This window comes from Pterocles gutturalis, unplaced genomic scaffold, assembly GCF_000699245.1.
Source record: "Pterocles gutturalis isolate BGI_N339 unplaced genomic scaffold, ASM69924v1 scaffold16958, whole genome shotgun sequence".
NCBI lineage: Eukaryota > Metazoa > Chordata > Aves > Pterocliformes > Pteroclidae > Pterocles > Pterocles gutturalis.
The window spans coordinates 18,565-35,827 of record NW_010120829.1 but is presented as its reverse complement, the minus strand read 5'-3'; the positions used below and the strand labels follow the sequence as shown (position 1 = coordinate 35,827).

The 17,263-nt window shown below is 36.8% G+C and overlaps 1 protein-coding gene across 1 annotated transcript in view; it reads left to right on the top strand.

Annotated features, from left to right (window-relative positions):
* The window catches only part of LOC104464364 (glutamate receptor ionotropic, kainate 2), a gene marked incomplete at its 5' end in the record, with an annotated part of 33,647 nt that extends 31,231 nt beyond the window's left edge, over positions 1–2,416 (top strand). Inside the window, one exon of the mRNA XM_010077040.1 lies at positions 1,874–2,416. Within this exon, the coding sequence (XP_010075342.1) occupies positions 1,874–2,038 (165 nt within the window). The remainder of the gene's footprint in view (positions 1–1,873) is intronic.
* Positions 2,417–17,263: the final 14,847 nt, after the last annotated feature.

Here is a 17,263-nt window from a genome sequence, read left to right as displayed (position 1 = left end):
CTCCTGCTCTGCCTCTGTTGACTCCTTCTATGCAAAGTGGAACAAGATCAGTAGGTGGAAACTGCATGTGTTTTTACCTTGAAATGGTCTAATGCCTGTAGGTTACAGCCCTTGTTGAGACACTGAAGCTTAAATCTCCTCCAACAGCAGAAGATGCTGTTGAACTGAAACTCTCAAATGTGTCTCACATCCAGCTTTAATGCTCCAGCTGATGAATGACTGCACAGAAGAAAGTTGCAATGTCTGCCACATGTAATTCTTCAGCAGTTGCCACTTTTTTTTTTTTTGAGGAACTTGATTTGTTAGGTCCTTTGAGAGCACACCTACTGAACTGATGACTTTACGCATGGAGAACTTGAGTGTGAATCCTGATGGGATCCAGGACTAAGCCAAGAACCAATGTATTTAGCAGAATTTCCACTGACTGTGGCCAAATGACAAACTTATAAAGTTTAATGTGGAAAACTGTGTGCCTTGCTACTCAGGGTGCCTTACTACTCAGAGTGGCTTCAGCCCTGGAGGCTGGAAGCTGAATGAAGATTTTGATAAACACAGTTTCAATTTAAGCACTAGATAAGGTGAGGTACTTAAATATTTTCTGGATCTAATCTCCAAACTCCAGGTTTGTATGAATAACGGAGATGTAACAGTTTACAAATAAATTTGGGAGATAAATTAGAAAATTATATATTCACTTATGACCTACCACTAATCACACAAAATCAAACAATGATCAAGAGATATAGAGATATTTACAGTAATTCCAGGTGCTCTTTTTTTTTTTTTTTTTTTTTTTTTTTTTTCCCCCCATATCTTTCCCTGGACTGGAGATTAGTTATTAAGAAAGCAAAATGCAAAGGTCTAGATTATACACCTCAGATTTGCTTTGGGTGAGAGCAATTGTCAGTGGTTTATCATAACATCTCAGGCTCTGGGATGTGTTATATAGTTAATACATTTTTCCATTAGATAGAAAGCATTTAAGTTAAAGTGTATGATAAAAGTGGTTAGTTCACAGACCCCAAAACTGAGGCTCCTCTTCCTTACTTCGATATTTCATCCATACTTCAATTCTCACACCAAGGAAAGGTTAATTGCTCAGCATAATATTAGCAGTTGAGAATTCAGTTGGACTGAGGGAATAAGGGAGATTTTTACTTTATAAATTTCTTGCTCTAAAAAATTGAAAAAGAGCATTGAGGATCTAGATTTTGATGAAAACATTGATAAACTGTTCTTCTGATAATATGCTCTTCATAAAGATGGATGAAACTGAATATTTTTTGCAAATATATAATCCACAAAGGACAGTCAGTAGTGGAAGAAGTGTTTAGATACAGAAGATATTAAAAATAATGCAGTAGATATTTATTTTCAGTAATGGATCTGCATTTTAACAGTATTTAAACGTTAATTTACGTAAACTTCCTACACTAAGACTTTTGTTGTAAAACAGCTATTTAAATCATATGGAAATTAAATGTATTGTTTTGCAATATGGGCAAGGAGATTTTACTGAATACCTAATATACATGTTACATTCAAATGCTGTCCTGTATGGCTAAACTATATTAATGGAACATCTGTTTGAAATACTTTAATTTTAATGTATCATATGCATCCATAGTGAGTAGCTGCCAGATAAGTAATTGTAGAGACAAGGTCATTTTTACACTGAGTCATCACAGCTTGATAAGTAATTATGTGATGCATATTTAAAAGATGGCAATTTGTTATGAGCTCCAGGCTGAGACAAAGCAAACTCACATGACTGACAAGACTGTGCCAGTAGAGTGCATCTGCTTCTAGACGTTGCAGCTAGCCATTTCTTACAGATGTTTTTTTTTTCTTCTTCCTCTATTTCCCTCTGTAGAGGTCCTTCTGTAGTGCCATGGTAGAGGAGCTAAGGATGTCTCTGAAGTGTCAGCGTCGATTAAAACACAAGCCACAGGCCCCCGTTATTGTGAAAACAGAAGAAGTTATTAACATGCACACATTTAATGACAGAAGGCTGCCGGGTAAAGAAACCATGGCATAGAGCTGGGAAGCCAAATACCCCAAGCACAAACTGTCGTCTTTTTTCCAAACAACCTTGCGAGAATGTTTCCTGTGGAAATATGCAACCTGTGCAAAATAAAATGAGTTACCTCATGCCGCTGTGTCTATGAACTAGAGACTCTGTGATCTCAGCAGTTGCAATGGCCAGACTCGAATCACAAGCATCACGGATCAACCAAGTTATGCAGGGTTACACTGTTTGTCATGGGTTTCCACCATTCTGAATGAATGAATGTTCCATGTGAGTTTTGTGGCTGGTTTCAAATGCAGTCTCAGTGAGAAATTACAGGTTCCTTTTGAAGTTCAACAGTTGCCAGGAGATGGAGAATAAATGTCCAAGATGATACTAACCATGGAAGGAGTCTAGTAAAAGTAATATCTCAGAACTGTAGTGGAACAAGAAACCATATTTTCTTCTGAACTTCCAAGCACAGAAGAGTTGGTAACTGCTGGTAGACTGAAACTTCCATCTGTACAGGCAAATGAGTTTCCTGGATGGGAGAAATGTTAAAGTGAAGAAACACGAATCCCATGAATGGAAGGATAAATATGAGGATGCTTACCTGCTTTTTGGACTGTGACACTGAACTAAGTAAATAAATAATCATTAAAAAAAAAAATCAGTAACTTAAATTTACCTGAGCTGGAACTTTGATCTAAAAAAACAACAGAAAAAAGTCCATAATTTTGACCCAATTTTTAGATGAATGAAAGTTTCCTTAGTACAAAGGAATGTATCTTACAACCTTTAGCTACAAGCAATTACTTTTTTTCTTTAACTGTGAAAAGAGGGAGGGGGGTGGGAAGCAGTGTATTTCACACATAGAGGGCCTGCATTTTAGCCTGAATGGGTTTTGAAACCCTTGTTCCTGCTACTAATTGAACTCGATGGAGCCTGTGCAATTCTCGCTAACATTGGAAGTGGGATGGGTCACCTAAAAAGCGAATGTGGAGAACTTTAAGGAGGACTGCATTTTTCAGTACAGTCACAGTACTAAATGAACAAAATTCTTGAGCAGTTTTTTTTTTCTTCAAAAAAAAAAATGTTCAGGTTTATTTGTGGAAATGCAAGATTTCTATGAAAATAGTTTTTGTATGGAAATTTTTGTAATACTTTTTATCAACAAAATAAGAACATGTGTTTCTGTCAGGGGTGTGATGCCAAGCATGAATGGTAGTGCGTGTGCACCACCAACGTTTGGTGAAAACTATTTTTATCAAGAAAAAGGAATCTTAGAAGAGACATATTTTCAAGTTAGATAATATAAAAAATAGGTGCACTACCACCACTGCTTACCATTTTACACCCCTGGTTTCCACTAGGCTGGTAACATGCTGTCATGAAAAATTGTGTATAAATGGTAAAAGACACAGACCTCTTGACCACATTGTGATAAGAGTTAAAGTGCACTCAGTTTGCTGTTTGAATCCAATGCACAAAATTAAAAAAAAAAAAAAAAAAGGCATTAAAATTACGGCAGTTTTAGTTGTTTTATTTTTGCTGTGTGATCTGAGCAACGTATGTACAGTACTTTGTGTCAGTACTGGTACTTAGACTCAGTTTAGTGCCCTAATCCTGCTGATGCTTGCCACTAAACATGTGACTGGAGAGTTTGCTGGGATTTCTGAGAGAAGCCATTGTGATAAGTTTTTGCAGGATCTGTCTCTTAGGTGCTTCAAAGCTAATTTATATATTCTCCCTGTGGTGAGTTCCTGGACATAACATTTTGAAATACAGCCCTACCTATGCTGAACCTTGCACCTCCATCTACCGTAAATTTATTTGTATCTCAACAAAAAATGTATAGGATGGGCTATGTAGGAATGTTATGTCAATGAAAAAAGTACTATGAAGATGGTATTTATATGAAAAATAATTAATTTGGCTAATTAAAAAAAAAAAACAAAAAACTTTACTGATTGTCATAGATAATCAGTCTGGTGAGGAACGAGATTATTTGTTTACTGGGGCTTAATTTAATCTTATCGTCATCTTTCTAGCACAGGAGTATAAGATATACCGTCCAAATTGTAGAAATTATATAATGAAATTTGGGGGAGGGGGAGGTTTGTGTCTACTACCCAGTTCTCATAAATCTTCATAGAGACTGAGCTGGCCATTTCTATTGTGAATAGGGACTGAGAAAGCAAATTCTCTTATATTTGTGAGATTTTCATCCCAATTTATGTGATAACAAAGAACAGGTTATCTTTGTCTGAAGTACAAGTAAGATAAACACATCTTCAGCAAAGATTCTGAAAATGAATGTACTTGCGTAATACATATTTAAGTTTAAGTTAATTCTTTAAAATACAAACAGAAAGTAACTGTCATACAACACAATGAAAACTCCTAATTATGATGGTTTGGAATGGAAAAAATAATTGGCTATTGCATTTGATTGATGATTTACAATAAAATTTGTAAAATCATGTAATAAAATTCTGTATTATATTCTAACAAACCTTTCTTTTCTCCATTAAGGTTGTTGAAATAAGTCGGAGTTCCATTCTCACCTTGATGCACATGACTAATTCTCATTAAATTTTATGTAAGCCAAAATAAGTGTGATTGTAGAATATGTCCCAAATACTTTATTGGGTCGAAAACCCCCAAAGAACAAGGATCCTAATGCAGAAGTAGTGTGGCTTAATTAAGATTTCAGTGAGAATTTCAGCCTTCCATTATTAAGGGAAATATGCAAAGTAACTGAAGATTTGTATTTAAGATTAAGACTAGAAATGCATGGCTCCACATATTCATAGTAGGATAATGGCTTTAAAAAAATTATACACTAATTCATACTCTTACTTTGTTGTGCATTAGTAAATATGAAAAAAAGTTTCACAGAAAATTAAGACATTTGGGAAAAATGACTAACAAAGAGCTGACCCCCAGAGTAGCTGAAAACACTAATGGTAGTTTTGTACTCCAAAAAGCTCTATCGGTCATTTTCCCTTCACTGTTATGAAGGAAATCCTCAATTCTGAGGAAAACTTCCTCATTCTGAAAGGCCTCTGAATGGCTTAGTCCCAAATGCTCATGTATTATAAATTTATATAGTGTCATTAAAGTCAAGGGAACTATGCCAGCTAAAATCAAGTGAGTATCTGGCCCATGAAGATTCAGAATCTCTATGTAACAGCTTTATGTGGTTTCCTATAATAGCTCAATTAGTCTGTTGATTTCCCAGGGCAGGATGATGGGTGCTTTTCTGACTGACCTTGAATGTCACTGTAAAGAAGACTTTTAAAGCAGTTATAAGTCAGTTATATGGCACTACCTGGTGGATGAAAATTGGAGGTAAAAACTGAATGGGACTCTTTTTTTTTTTTTTTTTTTTTTACTGTACCTGTTTCAAGGAAGAGAGAAGTCTATAATCTTTAAGGATTCTCAAGATCTCAATTTGGATCTTCCAGGTCACCTCAACATGATTATGTAGCAATAGATAACTACGTGGGTGTTACAGAATAAATGACAAAAAAACCTCTTTAGCGTTTTGAGAAAACTTGTTTATGAAGGACTGGTAGTGAAAATTCTGAGCCAAATAGTTGGATGAAATCAAGCAATATGTGGTGCTGTGTAGTAAATGAGGCTTTGTCCAATTTTATAAACATCAACAAGCTGTTTAGTAGTATTCTTCTATACACAAAAACAAACATATCCAGGGAGTATCTGGCAGTTTTTCTATGAGATATTACTTTCTGAAGTTTCTATCTCAATTTTCAGTTGAAGAATTCAGTATAGGTTTGAAAGAACCTTTACTTTCATGTTCATATTCCTTGAGGCTCTGTGCAATAATTCCACCTGGTTTCATCCATAGAGTCTTCCAAAAAAACCCCAAAACACCACTGTTTAGCCCTATCACACTAACTAGTTAATATTTCAGAATGGAAAAGACATAATTTATGAAGAAAAAAACCCCACCAAAATCCAAAGCCTCAAATAAAAGTAGGAGAAGTGCCCTGATATTCTACAAATCAAAGTATTTTTGGGGAAAAGGAGTCATGAGCAGAGGTAATGGCACACAAAGCGATAAAAGCTAATACTATAAAATAATTTTTGTATTATTATTATATTAAGAATATTAGAAAAATATTTGAAGTACTTTAGACACAATGACACTGTAGTCACCAAATACACTAGTCTCCAAATACATCAACAATCACAGAATATGATGACAAAAATGCTGACTACTTTGAAAGCCGTGTCAAAACACTTACTTCAGAGAAATCAAGATTTTGTCCAATACATCCCCAAATGTGTACTGATACCATATTTAAGGCAAAATAAGATACCAGCCTGCATTTAGGTGTACAGGAGCAATTGTGCTTTTTGTCATATTTTCAAACCTGTGTAGGAAAAGAAAGGGTCACTGAGGCTGACTTGTCTGACGTCCAAGATCATTGCTTTCCAACCTCAAATATGTTAGTGTCCTATTCCCTTTCAGTCTTGCCTCTTTGCCTTGCTGCAAGCACCTCTGACACTTTCAAATTTACTTTCAAAACCTTTCTCTTCTGGCTTTCCTATAAAATGTAGCTCTAATTAAAAATAAAGTTACTCAAGTACCTCATCTCCCCAGTTTGTATCCACCAAGATAAACACACTAGCTTTTCATGTGACTGTAACCTAATTGTCCTTCTCTTCATTTGCTACCCCTCTTTGTCCCCTGCCTGTGTTATCTCCTCCTGTTGTTCTTGTACTTGCCTAGACTGTAAGCTCTTAGGGGGCAGGGAATCTGTCTTTGATTTGTTCTATGTAGCACCATGAACTATGGAGCTATAAAAATAATAAAAAAAGTAGATCTTCTTAAATGATGTTTGAAGTGATAGTGATCTGATTGACTGCCAGTCTAGTAATTTATTGTTTTAGGTCATTGCCTGAAATCCTAATCACTACAGCAATTGAATAATCAAAAACTAAAAGCAATAAAACCAATCCAAATGAGCTGTCACACTGATTCATCTTACTGAATATAGAACATCATGTTCACATAGTTTCTATAAAGGTTTTAATATGAAATCAGCTATATTAAAAATGGATAAAGTAAGTTAACACGTAAAAAGAAGGGTTATATGCAGGATGAGCTTTGTGAAAGAGAACTTTTAATTGGTTTAAGCTTGGAAAAGCTGTGATTAAACAATCTTTTAAGTTGAACACCAGGCACCTTACCTTCCTTCATTGTGTCTGCCCACTCAGACCAACAAGCCTCTCATTGTCAAAATCTAGGCCAATCCTATTTTATTAATTATTTTGAGAAATTAGAAATTTTCTATCAATTATAATTCTAATTAAAACTAAATAAATACTTCCTCTTGTTCCTATCCGACAACACTAGCTTTCTATGACTGCTGGAAAGACAAAATTGTGGAGATTTGAGAAAAATGTTAACTACAGATAAATGAAAGGAAAGAATTGACGTGTCTGATCTTGAGGACAAACATATCAGCTTTCTCTTTTACCTTTTCTTCCTCAAGGAACACCACTCTGCCATGATGAATTGTATTTTTCTGAGTATTGAAGTGTACATGGGAAGTTATAGATAGATATGTCTTTCAGGAGTTCTCAGAGCCAAGAAAATGCTTTTCTTTCCTTATCATACAATGTATGCATAGTTTTTCCAGCTACTTAGGAAATGGAGCATGAGCTAAAAATATTGGAAAAATCTTAGAGTTCCTTCTTTGTCATGACTGTAGGAGTTCTGCTTGGAGTAAATGAGAGACTTAAACCTACCTTAGACTTAACTGAAAAATTATATGAAAATATTGAAGATTGGTAAAGGTTTGAGCTGTTGTCAATATTCCTTGGGCTACATCATCTACCACAGACCAAATCCATACCTATTTGGTTTTTAAGGTACAAGTTCAAACCTTTTGATTTATTTATGCCAAAGGTTTTCTCTTGATGTTGTCCCACAAGTAGAGCCCAGGGAGAGGAAAACAACCTAACATAGTGATGCTAACCATATCATTCTCTTTATGCTAACATGCTAATTGGCTGGGCCATTTAGACTCGGGTAGATAATAGAAATTTCTGACATGTACATCTGCTAAGCCATTCTATGCATTAATGTCTGTATTCAAAATGCTCATTTGTGTTAAGTAAAAATTACTTGTGGGCTTATCGTAGAGGCATCTCTTATAGACCCATAGACTCACAAAAACATGGAATCATTGAAGTTTTGAATTGCTGAGTCCTGTGACTTCTCCAGATGGAAGAGCCTTCTGGAGACTGTTGAGTCAGTGTCCCCGTTCAAAGCAGGGTCAACTAGAGAAGATTGCCCAAGATGTTATCCAGTCAGGTTTTGAATATTTCCAAGGATGGAGACTCCACAACTTCTCCGTTTCCATTGTTCAGTTATACTTACAGTGAAAATGATTTTTTTCTTCACATTTAGGGGTAATTTCTTGCATTTCAGTTTGTGCTCATAGCTTCTTATCATCTCACTGGACCACTGAGAGTCTGATACTATCTTTCCTCCATCAGATTCAGCTGAGCCTTCTCTTCTCCAGGCTGAGTCCCATGTGTCTCAGCCTCTTCTTATATGACAGATGCTCAATCCCTTGGTCATCTTTGTGGCCCTTCACTGGGGGCCATACTCACTGTGTTATGTCCCTGTCTCTCTTGTACTGGGGAGCCCAGAACTGGACCCAGAACTCTAAATGTGTCTCATCAGTGCTTAGTAAAGTGGAAGGATCACATTCCTTGTCCTGCTGGCAATGGTCTTTCTCATGCAACTCAGGGTTCTGTTGCTCTTCTTAGCTGCAGAGGCACATTGCTGGCTCATGCTCAGTTTGTTGTCCATCAGGACCCTCATGTCCTTCTCTGCAAAGCTGCTTTTTAGTTGATTGGCCTAGTCTGGTGGATGGAGTTATTCTTCCCCAGGTGTTGGACTTGTCATTTCCCTTTGTTCAACTTCATGAAGTTGCTGTTGGTCAATCTTTCCAGCCTATTGAGGTCCATCTGAATGGCAGCACAAATATCTGCTTTATCAACCACTCCTCCTTTGTAAAATGTGCATACTTGCTGAGGATACACTCTGTCCCATCATACAGGTCATTAATGAAGGTGTTAAACAGCATGAGACCCAGTATCAACGCTTCCGGTACATCACTAGTTGCTGTCCTGTGGCTGGACTTTCTGCCACTGGTTACAAACCTTTGACCATCACAGTTGAACCAGCTTTGAATCTACTTTACTGTTCACTGACCTTGTCCAAACTTCATCAGTTTGTCTGTGAGGTTGTTATGGGGAATAACGCTGAGAACCTTGCTAAAGTAAAAATAAACAACATCCACTGTTCTTCCCTCATCCATGAAGCCAGTCTTCTCATTACAGAAGGATATCAAGTTGGTTAGACATGATTTCCTCTTTTTAAATCCGTGCTGACTACTTCCCATCGTTTTATCATTGTTAATATGTTTAGAAGTAGTTTTCAGGAGGATTTGCTCCATCACCTTCCCAAGGATGGAGATGAGACTGACGAGCCTGTAGTTCTCCACATCCTCCTTACTGCCATTCATGAAGGCAGGAGTGACATTTGCTTTCTTCCAGTCCTTGGGCATCTCTGCCAACCACCATGAGCTTTCAAAGATTATTGAGTGGCTTCACAATGACATCAGTCATTTCTCTCAGCCTTTGCAGGTACATCTCAGCAAATTTTATCAACTTATGTATGTCCAGTTTGTTTAAATGTTCCCTAACTTGATCTTTGTCCACCAAGGGTAAGTCTTCCTTGCTCCAGATTTTCTGACCGGTCTCAGGGACCTGGCTGCTCTTAACCATAAAGACCCAAAATGAAGAAGGTACAGAGTACTCGGTCTTTTCCATCTCCTTTGTCACTAGGCCTCCACCTGCATTCTGCAGCCATCCCATGATTCCCCTAGTCTTCCTTTTGCTGTTGATATACCTATAGAGACCTTTCACAATGCTTTCTGGATTCAGTCCAGGTGGGCTTTGACATTTGTAACACTGTCCCTGCATTCCATGACTGCTTTCCTTGGGATTTTTCCAAGCAGGTTTTCAAAGGCCAAAGGCCAAATTCTATTCTCCTGAAATCCAGGATTATGATCCTACTTTTTTTCCTTGATCCTCTTCCCTTCTTCTGAACCCTGAAATCCATCATCTGCAGCCAGTGCTGTCCCTCACCCTTTTTTCTTCCATGTTTGTAAATATGAAAACGTCTCCTCTTGGCTCCTCCATCACCCACGTCAGGAATTTATCATCAAAGCACAGAAGAAATCTCCTGAACTGATTGTGTCCTGCTGTGTTGTCTCTTCAGCAGATATCAGGGTGCTTCAAGTCCCCATGAGGACTTGAAAAGATTGCAAACATGAGGCTTCTTCCAGTTGTCTGAAGACATAATCTACGTACAATTTATGACATGCAAGACAAATTATGAACTTTCCATCAGGCCATAAATATCCTTTTATCTTCAATTACAATATCCTTTCATCTTCATTCTCATGGAACTCTTATACAATAACTTAAAAAATCTTGGTATCTGCTTAGAAAATAATTAAAAATACATTTTTTTAACAGATCTTTTACTGCTGAGTAATTTCTGAACATTACCAAGAGAATCATGTCCAGCTGGACTTCAAATTTTAGTGACTCCTTTCATTAGGTATAAAAAACTAAGAAAATTTAATCTCTGCAAATGTGGATAGCATTCACTACTTTAGACTAGAGCAACATGGTGACTCAAAGCAGCTGGTGTACAGTTCTGGTTTGAAACATTTCAGACTGTCTGGTTGCTTCAAAATGACTAGCCATTTTCAGTGTACCTTACTAATGGGCATGTTTTCATCTTTCTCTCCAAAAGTTTTGAAACAAAGTTGCATGACGTAGGGAAAAAAAAAAAAAAAAAAAAAACCCAACAGAGCAAAAGCTGTTTGTGTTTAAGGTTCATGAGATCCAGCAGTTTATTCTAGATCAGAATACTAACCTATGACTCAGTAAGCTCTCAAACAGTAGGATTTTAAATCACAGACTCATATGAACTTGGTAAATGCAGAAGCACATGAGTAGCTTTCAAATTACCGTAAGAAATTTAAATAGCTGCCATTATCTGAATCAGTTCTAGATTCAGAAGAAAGTGTCCAAGAAGCATGGTTGAAGTACAACTACATTTGCAGTTCGGTTTGATAAAGCTTATCAGGGTTTTTCATTTTATCTTTTTGTTTCTTTCAATTGGCAGTTCCCAGAATAACTCAAATCTACTACTAGCTACTTGTTCTGGACTCTTGTTTGTCTCTATATATTTTAAGATCAGTACAGTCTTCTACCAGACGGATGATCTTTGTCCAGAATCTAGTCGGAGGGATAAAATGTATGGCCCTTAGAATCAAAATAAACCAATTATAACCAGTCATCTAATTTTTAGCTCAAAGCTTTCTTTTCTGATTGTGGGTATTATATTTAGATTGCTAGACTTTAATTTTCTTTATTCCGGCTGTACATGGGTTCACGTTACAGGAATACCTAGACTAAAATCGTATTCCAGAAATTACCTATGAAGCATAGGGATGATTTTGGTTTCTACGTCACAGTAAACCAACTCATATTTCACTTGTGAACCTGTGATAGCTGTTATTAGCAGGCTGACTTTCATGATAGCAACTACTTCAACTTTCTTATAATTTAATTACCTTTTCCCTACCTTCTTGTTTTGTCCTGGTAACTGAATTTCTTTTTTTTTTTGTTTGTTTTTGGTTTTAGTCTTTGTGTTCATAGTGTGCCTGCAAAGATGGAATGCTGATAAAATGCAAACATTTTGTAAGAGCAATAAAAAAAATAAAAAAAATAAAAAAAGGTTTCTTAGCATGGTATCCATCTTACCTCCAAGATTTTCTGGTCCAAGAAATTTATGTGATGACATCACATTAACTTGAGTTAATGACCCACTTCCAGGATACTAGTTGTTCAACTCCTCTTAATGTGTTTGGGACCTCTGCAACATCAAAAATCTATACTACAAATGTTGTTTGGACAAGACCAAGTTCAATCATGCTGCACATCAGCAGTACATCTGTTATGTCTTTTTCTATTTATACAACAAAATTAATGTGACATGACTGCAAAGATGTTGGGACTTCCATTTATCTACACAGCCTACAGACCTGCCAAGATTTCTTTGGAAGCTAGTAAAATACCACAATCAATAGCATAAATCAGTTATCTGTTCTTAAACTGTTGCTCTGAAAAAAGCCTCCAAGGTGCCATTATATTTTAAATGAAAGGTGCAATGACATACGGTCTTTGCAATAAGCTGCCCATAGATGAATACATGCTAGGTGAACTACAAGGAGTCTGGTTCTAGGACATAATTGAATGACCCAATTTTCCATCTGTTTACTAGGATGTTGGGCTCTTAACACATTATAATTAATATTGACATCTTTGACACTAAAAATTGAACAGTGTGAGCTTTGCTTGAGCATTCTAAATTGTACAGGCTTTGATTTTGACCAGATTTATGTATCTCACTTATTAGGAAAAGGTAATGAGAACTAGATATTTGATCCTCAGCCTAGTGAGTTCAGCACCCCGTTGGTGGCACAGATTAATTATTAAAATGGATGCTGTCCCTGGTCAACCATTTTTTCATAACAACTCATTATGAAGGTGAGTATGCTGTAATTACGCCACTTACCTGTCTAACATCTTGTCCAGCATAAATAAAATTAATGGTAATTTTTACAGAATATTTGGCCTGGTAAACCACAGGAATTTGTATGTATTAGTCCACACTTGACTGTGTTCCTCAAGGCTTACACATACATGATATGGTGGTTTTTTTCATGAACTATTTATATTGATCCACTGATTTCTACATGTAGACTACTTTCTTGGCCTCCTAGGCAGATCAATTTTACTATTTTGCTGTCTCTTTTTAAAGAGACAAATGTCCTTGTGAAGAGAAACAGGATAAGCAAATGTAACTTCAGTTATTTACTTTAAACATGTTAGGATAGGGATCTAAAAATTATAAATACGGCATGAAAATGTAAATATTGATTGATCTATTGAGTTGGCATTAAGACATTCATTAAAATTCAGTGTACAGAAAGGCGGATGAGATTGCTTATTCTTGAGTGAAACCTTATTTTTTTAGCTTCTCATTAACAATCTTTAATGTTATTTCCAAAATTGTATCAATCTCTCTTTAAACCTGTCAGACAACCAGCAAGTGGCTGATAAGAGTTTTCATCATTTAATTCTCTTAAATTTTCCTTTCAATAACCTAGATGATTCATAATTACAATTGGCTCAATTTTTGTCTGCTAGCTTAATTATGAAATCCTTTCTATGTGTCAGTTTCTTCAATGACTTTCAGACAGCTAAACTATGGACATTTTTTTGTTATAATTCTGAAACAATTGCTCAAAATTATGGATTTCTTTTTTAAGTTTTCAAAGATGTAACTTTTTCTTCATACTGGCGACAGTTAAAACAGTTTGTGGATTAAATTTATGCATACATCTATATCTCCATCAGTTGGAGAATCAGATCTTTTGTGTTCCTCAATGCCTGTAAACAACATTTTTTATTTTATTTAACTTTCCTTGTGATGATTTTACTTAATACATATTTCCAGTGGGGATCTTCATTACAGTGTTTGATTTCCTAACAGGAATTAATATTTACATCCTAATAATGACCTCAAACAGTACTGCATTCCAAATCAGAGAACGGAATAAGTGATACAATGAAAGGTGTGTTGCCTAAACTTAGATAGAAGGTCTATGTCTGCAGTCTCCTAAATCCTTACTTAATGCGTGTGGATTATGGTTACATGGTCATTTGAATGCAGCATAAATCCAGGTTGCTGCCAAAAGGAGAGATTCTGCTGTTTTTCCATTTTCTATTCTTTTAACCTCTTTAACACTCCTTCCTTTGGGCCATCATACATCTTTTTTTGTTTGTTTGTGATTTGGGGGGTTTTTTTTGTTTGTTTGCGGTGGTGCGTTTTGTTGTTTTTTTCTTTTTTTTTTCCTTTTTTTCCTTTTTTTGTGGCTGCATGATTGGAAGGATCTCTGCAAATGCAGAAAACTGAGAATAAAAAGGAGAGAGGAAAGATGAGTTTTGAGTGCCTGAGATGCATTAAGTGAGCTATGTATTTTCACAACAAACTTCTGTAGGCAAAGATAGCAATCTAATCTCCTCTTATGTACAAAGCCTTTTTTCCCACAAGTTGAGAGAGAAGTACTACAAGAGCACATTTCTGCACTTGAAGGGAACTGGAAAGTGATGCTTGGTTGTGTCAGTTCTAACACAACTTTAGTAACGGGAGGCTTGGCCCTGGCACCACAGGCTGGAGTACCTGTTTGGTTTGGATGCTGGCCAGCCCTCCTATGCACAGCTGTTTTGGGAAAGGGGAGTCCTGCAACAGGTGACCCCGCAATTCCTCTGCTAGCGAGCACCCAGAGTTGTTCTGCACACTTTCCCTGCCTGGATGGGTATCAGGTGCTCAAGCCAGCCAAGTCCTAGTTTTCAGCTCTGCTCAGTGTGAGGACAGACTCAATTCTCTCTCTGACTTGTTTGCAGCTGGAGCACTGCAAATGGAGTGAGGAGTCTCAGCAGAGTACAGGGAAACCCTCCGCGTACGCTGTTTTGGGACAGAAAAAGATGTTGAAATCATCACCACTTCGGAATGGCTTTGAATCAGAAATTTCCTTCTCTGAACCATCTTAAACATAAGGCTGTTTTCCAAAGCAATCATCAGCTGTCAGTAATTTTATTCCCATTTTTTGTAGTGGCACACTGATATCAGCAAGTTCAAATAACAAATATTGCTAAGGAAAAGAAAAAAGAAAGTCTCTAGAGTACCCAAAAAAAACCTGTGTTATTAAATTGCTCGGAAGGGTAGTTTTTCAGATCAACTTTTATTTTTTATTGCTGTCATTTTATCTCTCCTTTTCCCTGGTATTTATTCTTCTTCCTTACTTTATCACTGTAGGAAAGAACCACGAACAGCGGAAAGCTCACTTTCATTCCATATCCATTCTTCTTTGGTATCTTCAGATTCTGCTATCCAGACTCTCTCTGGGACAGAAATGTAGCAATACTTATTTTTCTTCAGTACAGAACAGGTACCTTTTTAGAGTTTATATCATTTTGCCTGCTATTCTCCTAGCTTGAAGAGCACTTCTGCATGTTAATATGGATAGCCTTAGTTTTTCAGAAGCTGTATCTCAGTTAATGCATAACAATACTACATTTTCCTAACGGAAAGAAAAATCCATGTCTCTTTTCTGAAGAAAAGAGACAAAGTAGTGACACATTCTGCAATAGAAACATAAAGTGAAAATAATTTTGTAGTTGTCCTGACGAGAAGGTGGGACTGTTGCTCTATAGTTCAGCTTCTGTGCACAGAAAGAATGAAATCAATGATAATCAGATTTAAACTCTGGTTATAATTGTCTCTGTCCAGCGACATGGAAAAATCTCCAGGAAACACATAATCAGCCAAACCACTTTTGTTTGCACTGTAGATGTGTCAGACTCCGTCTAAAGTTGTGTTCACTCCATCCAAATCCGCTTGACGGTATGATAAACGATGTAGTTTTCCACTACAGAAATCCTGATGTTGATTCAGCTTACACCAAAGTCTGATTTAATCCCTTATGATCTCAAGGCTCCTGTTTCATAAATCAAGCTTTGTGCTAAACACAGTCTGTCTGCAATCAAGATTCAAGAACATGATCCCTTTTTATTCAAACAGTTGCTGAGCATCCCCATCTCCCAAAAGGATATTAATGCTTTTTCAGCCCTGCTGTAGGTATTGGAAAAGAGAGCACTGTTCCCCTTTTTCAGAGAGCTCTAGATAGACCATGGGCTAAAAACAGGCTGCAGATACACTTCTGCATAAGCTTCGCATTTGGGAAATGAGCCAAAAGTTTCTGCTGCAACTGCCAGGGCATGTGATATCTCTGCTACAGAAGTAGCCAGAGCTTCTGCCCAACTGAGAGCTTGTAAGGGAAGGACCTGAAGGTGCATTTGTATCTGCATGCTGTTTCTTGTTACTTCTCTGGTTAGGAGACACAGGACCTTCACCTTAAAATGGAAGCAAAGAGGAAGACAGAAGTTAATGAGAGTATGCACATGACCTACAGAAATTATATACAGAGAAGATTGACCAGCCTTGAGTTCCTCCTCACCTGTTTTTCTTCTTTTCCTCTTTTATATTTTCTTTTTTCTTTTCCCTTTTTTCTTTTTTTATTTTTTTCCCTCCCCTCTCCCCATTTTCTTTTTTGGCCCCTCCCCTCTGCCTTTTTTTTTTTTTTTTATTTTAAGCACAGAAGAATCAGTGATTCTAGTATAATTCTGTATGGTGTACTGACTGTTCTGTCTGTCTTGATATCTGTTTGAAAGCTGCATTGTGCCATTTGTAGCTTTTCCTCTTTAGCCTGGGCTGCTTGTGCTTCCTCTACTGTGAAGAACATTACATTTACGGAACATTTATTTAGTTCTGTGAAGAGAGATTTGCATAGCTGCTGTGCATGGAGGGAGTTAGAAAATAAGAGTGAAAAGAAGAATCAGTGTCCAATAATATGACTTTGTCTCCATTTTGTTAACCCAATTCAGTGTAGGTATTGTCTGGGGAAGGTAATAAATGAGAAAACATGTCATCAAGGAATTTTCTGCAGGAGCAGTTACTACATCATCCCATTGGCCCATTAGCGAAGAGAACTGGCTTGGTGCTATTTTCATACTTAGTCTCTAAAACTCTGCCCATTTTAGTGACAGGGCAATCAAAGCACTGAACTGCATCTGGTATTTTTAGAGGAGTCTGACTCACACCTAAACATTAAAATATGTAGCTATATATTTTCATTCAGCTCAGCAAGTCAGGAGCAGATATAATGAATCCTCCCCTTTAAAATTTTCAGCTCCTGAATATATAGTCCTCCTAATCAATTGGCCTGAGGAACTTTTCAGATGTGAACTGAAGGGTGGATCTCAAACAGTAGAGGAAGGTAATGTTGGATATAGGGTTGTAACATGGGGAGTTCTGGTTTAGCTTCGATCATGGTGGATAACACTAATCTTTGTGAGAGAACTACCACAGGAAAACATGCTGAAAGCTTTTAGACCCTGACTTGAATGATCTGAACATCACCTAAAAAAATCTATTCTCAATGCTCATTTCCCAGCAAAGATCAAGAAAGTTCTTTTCTACAGGTTATCTGAAATGGAGAG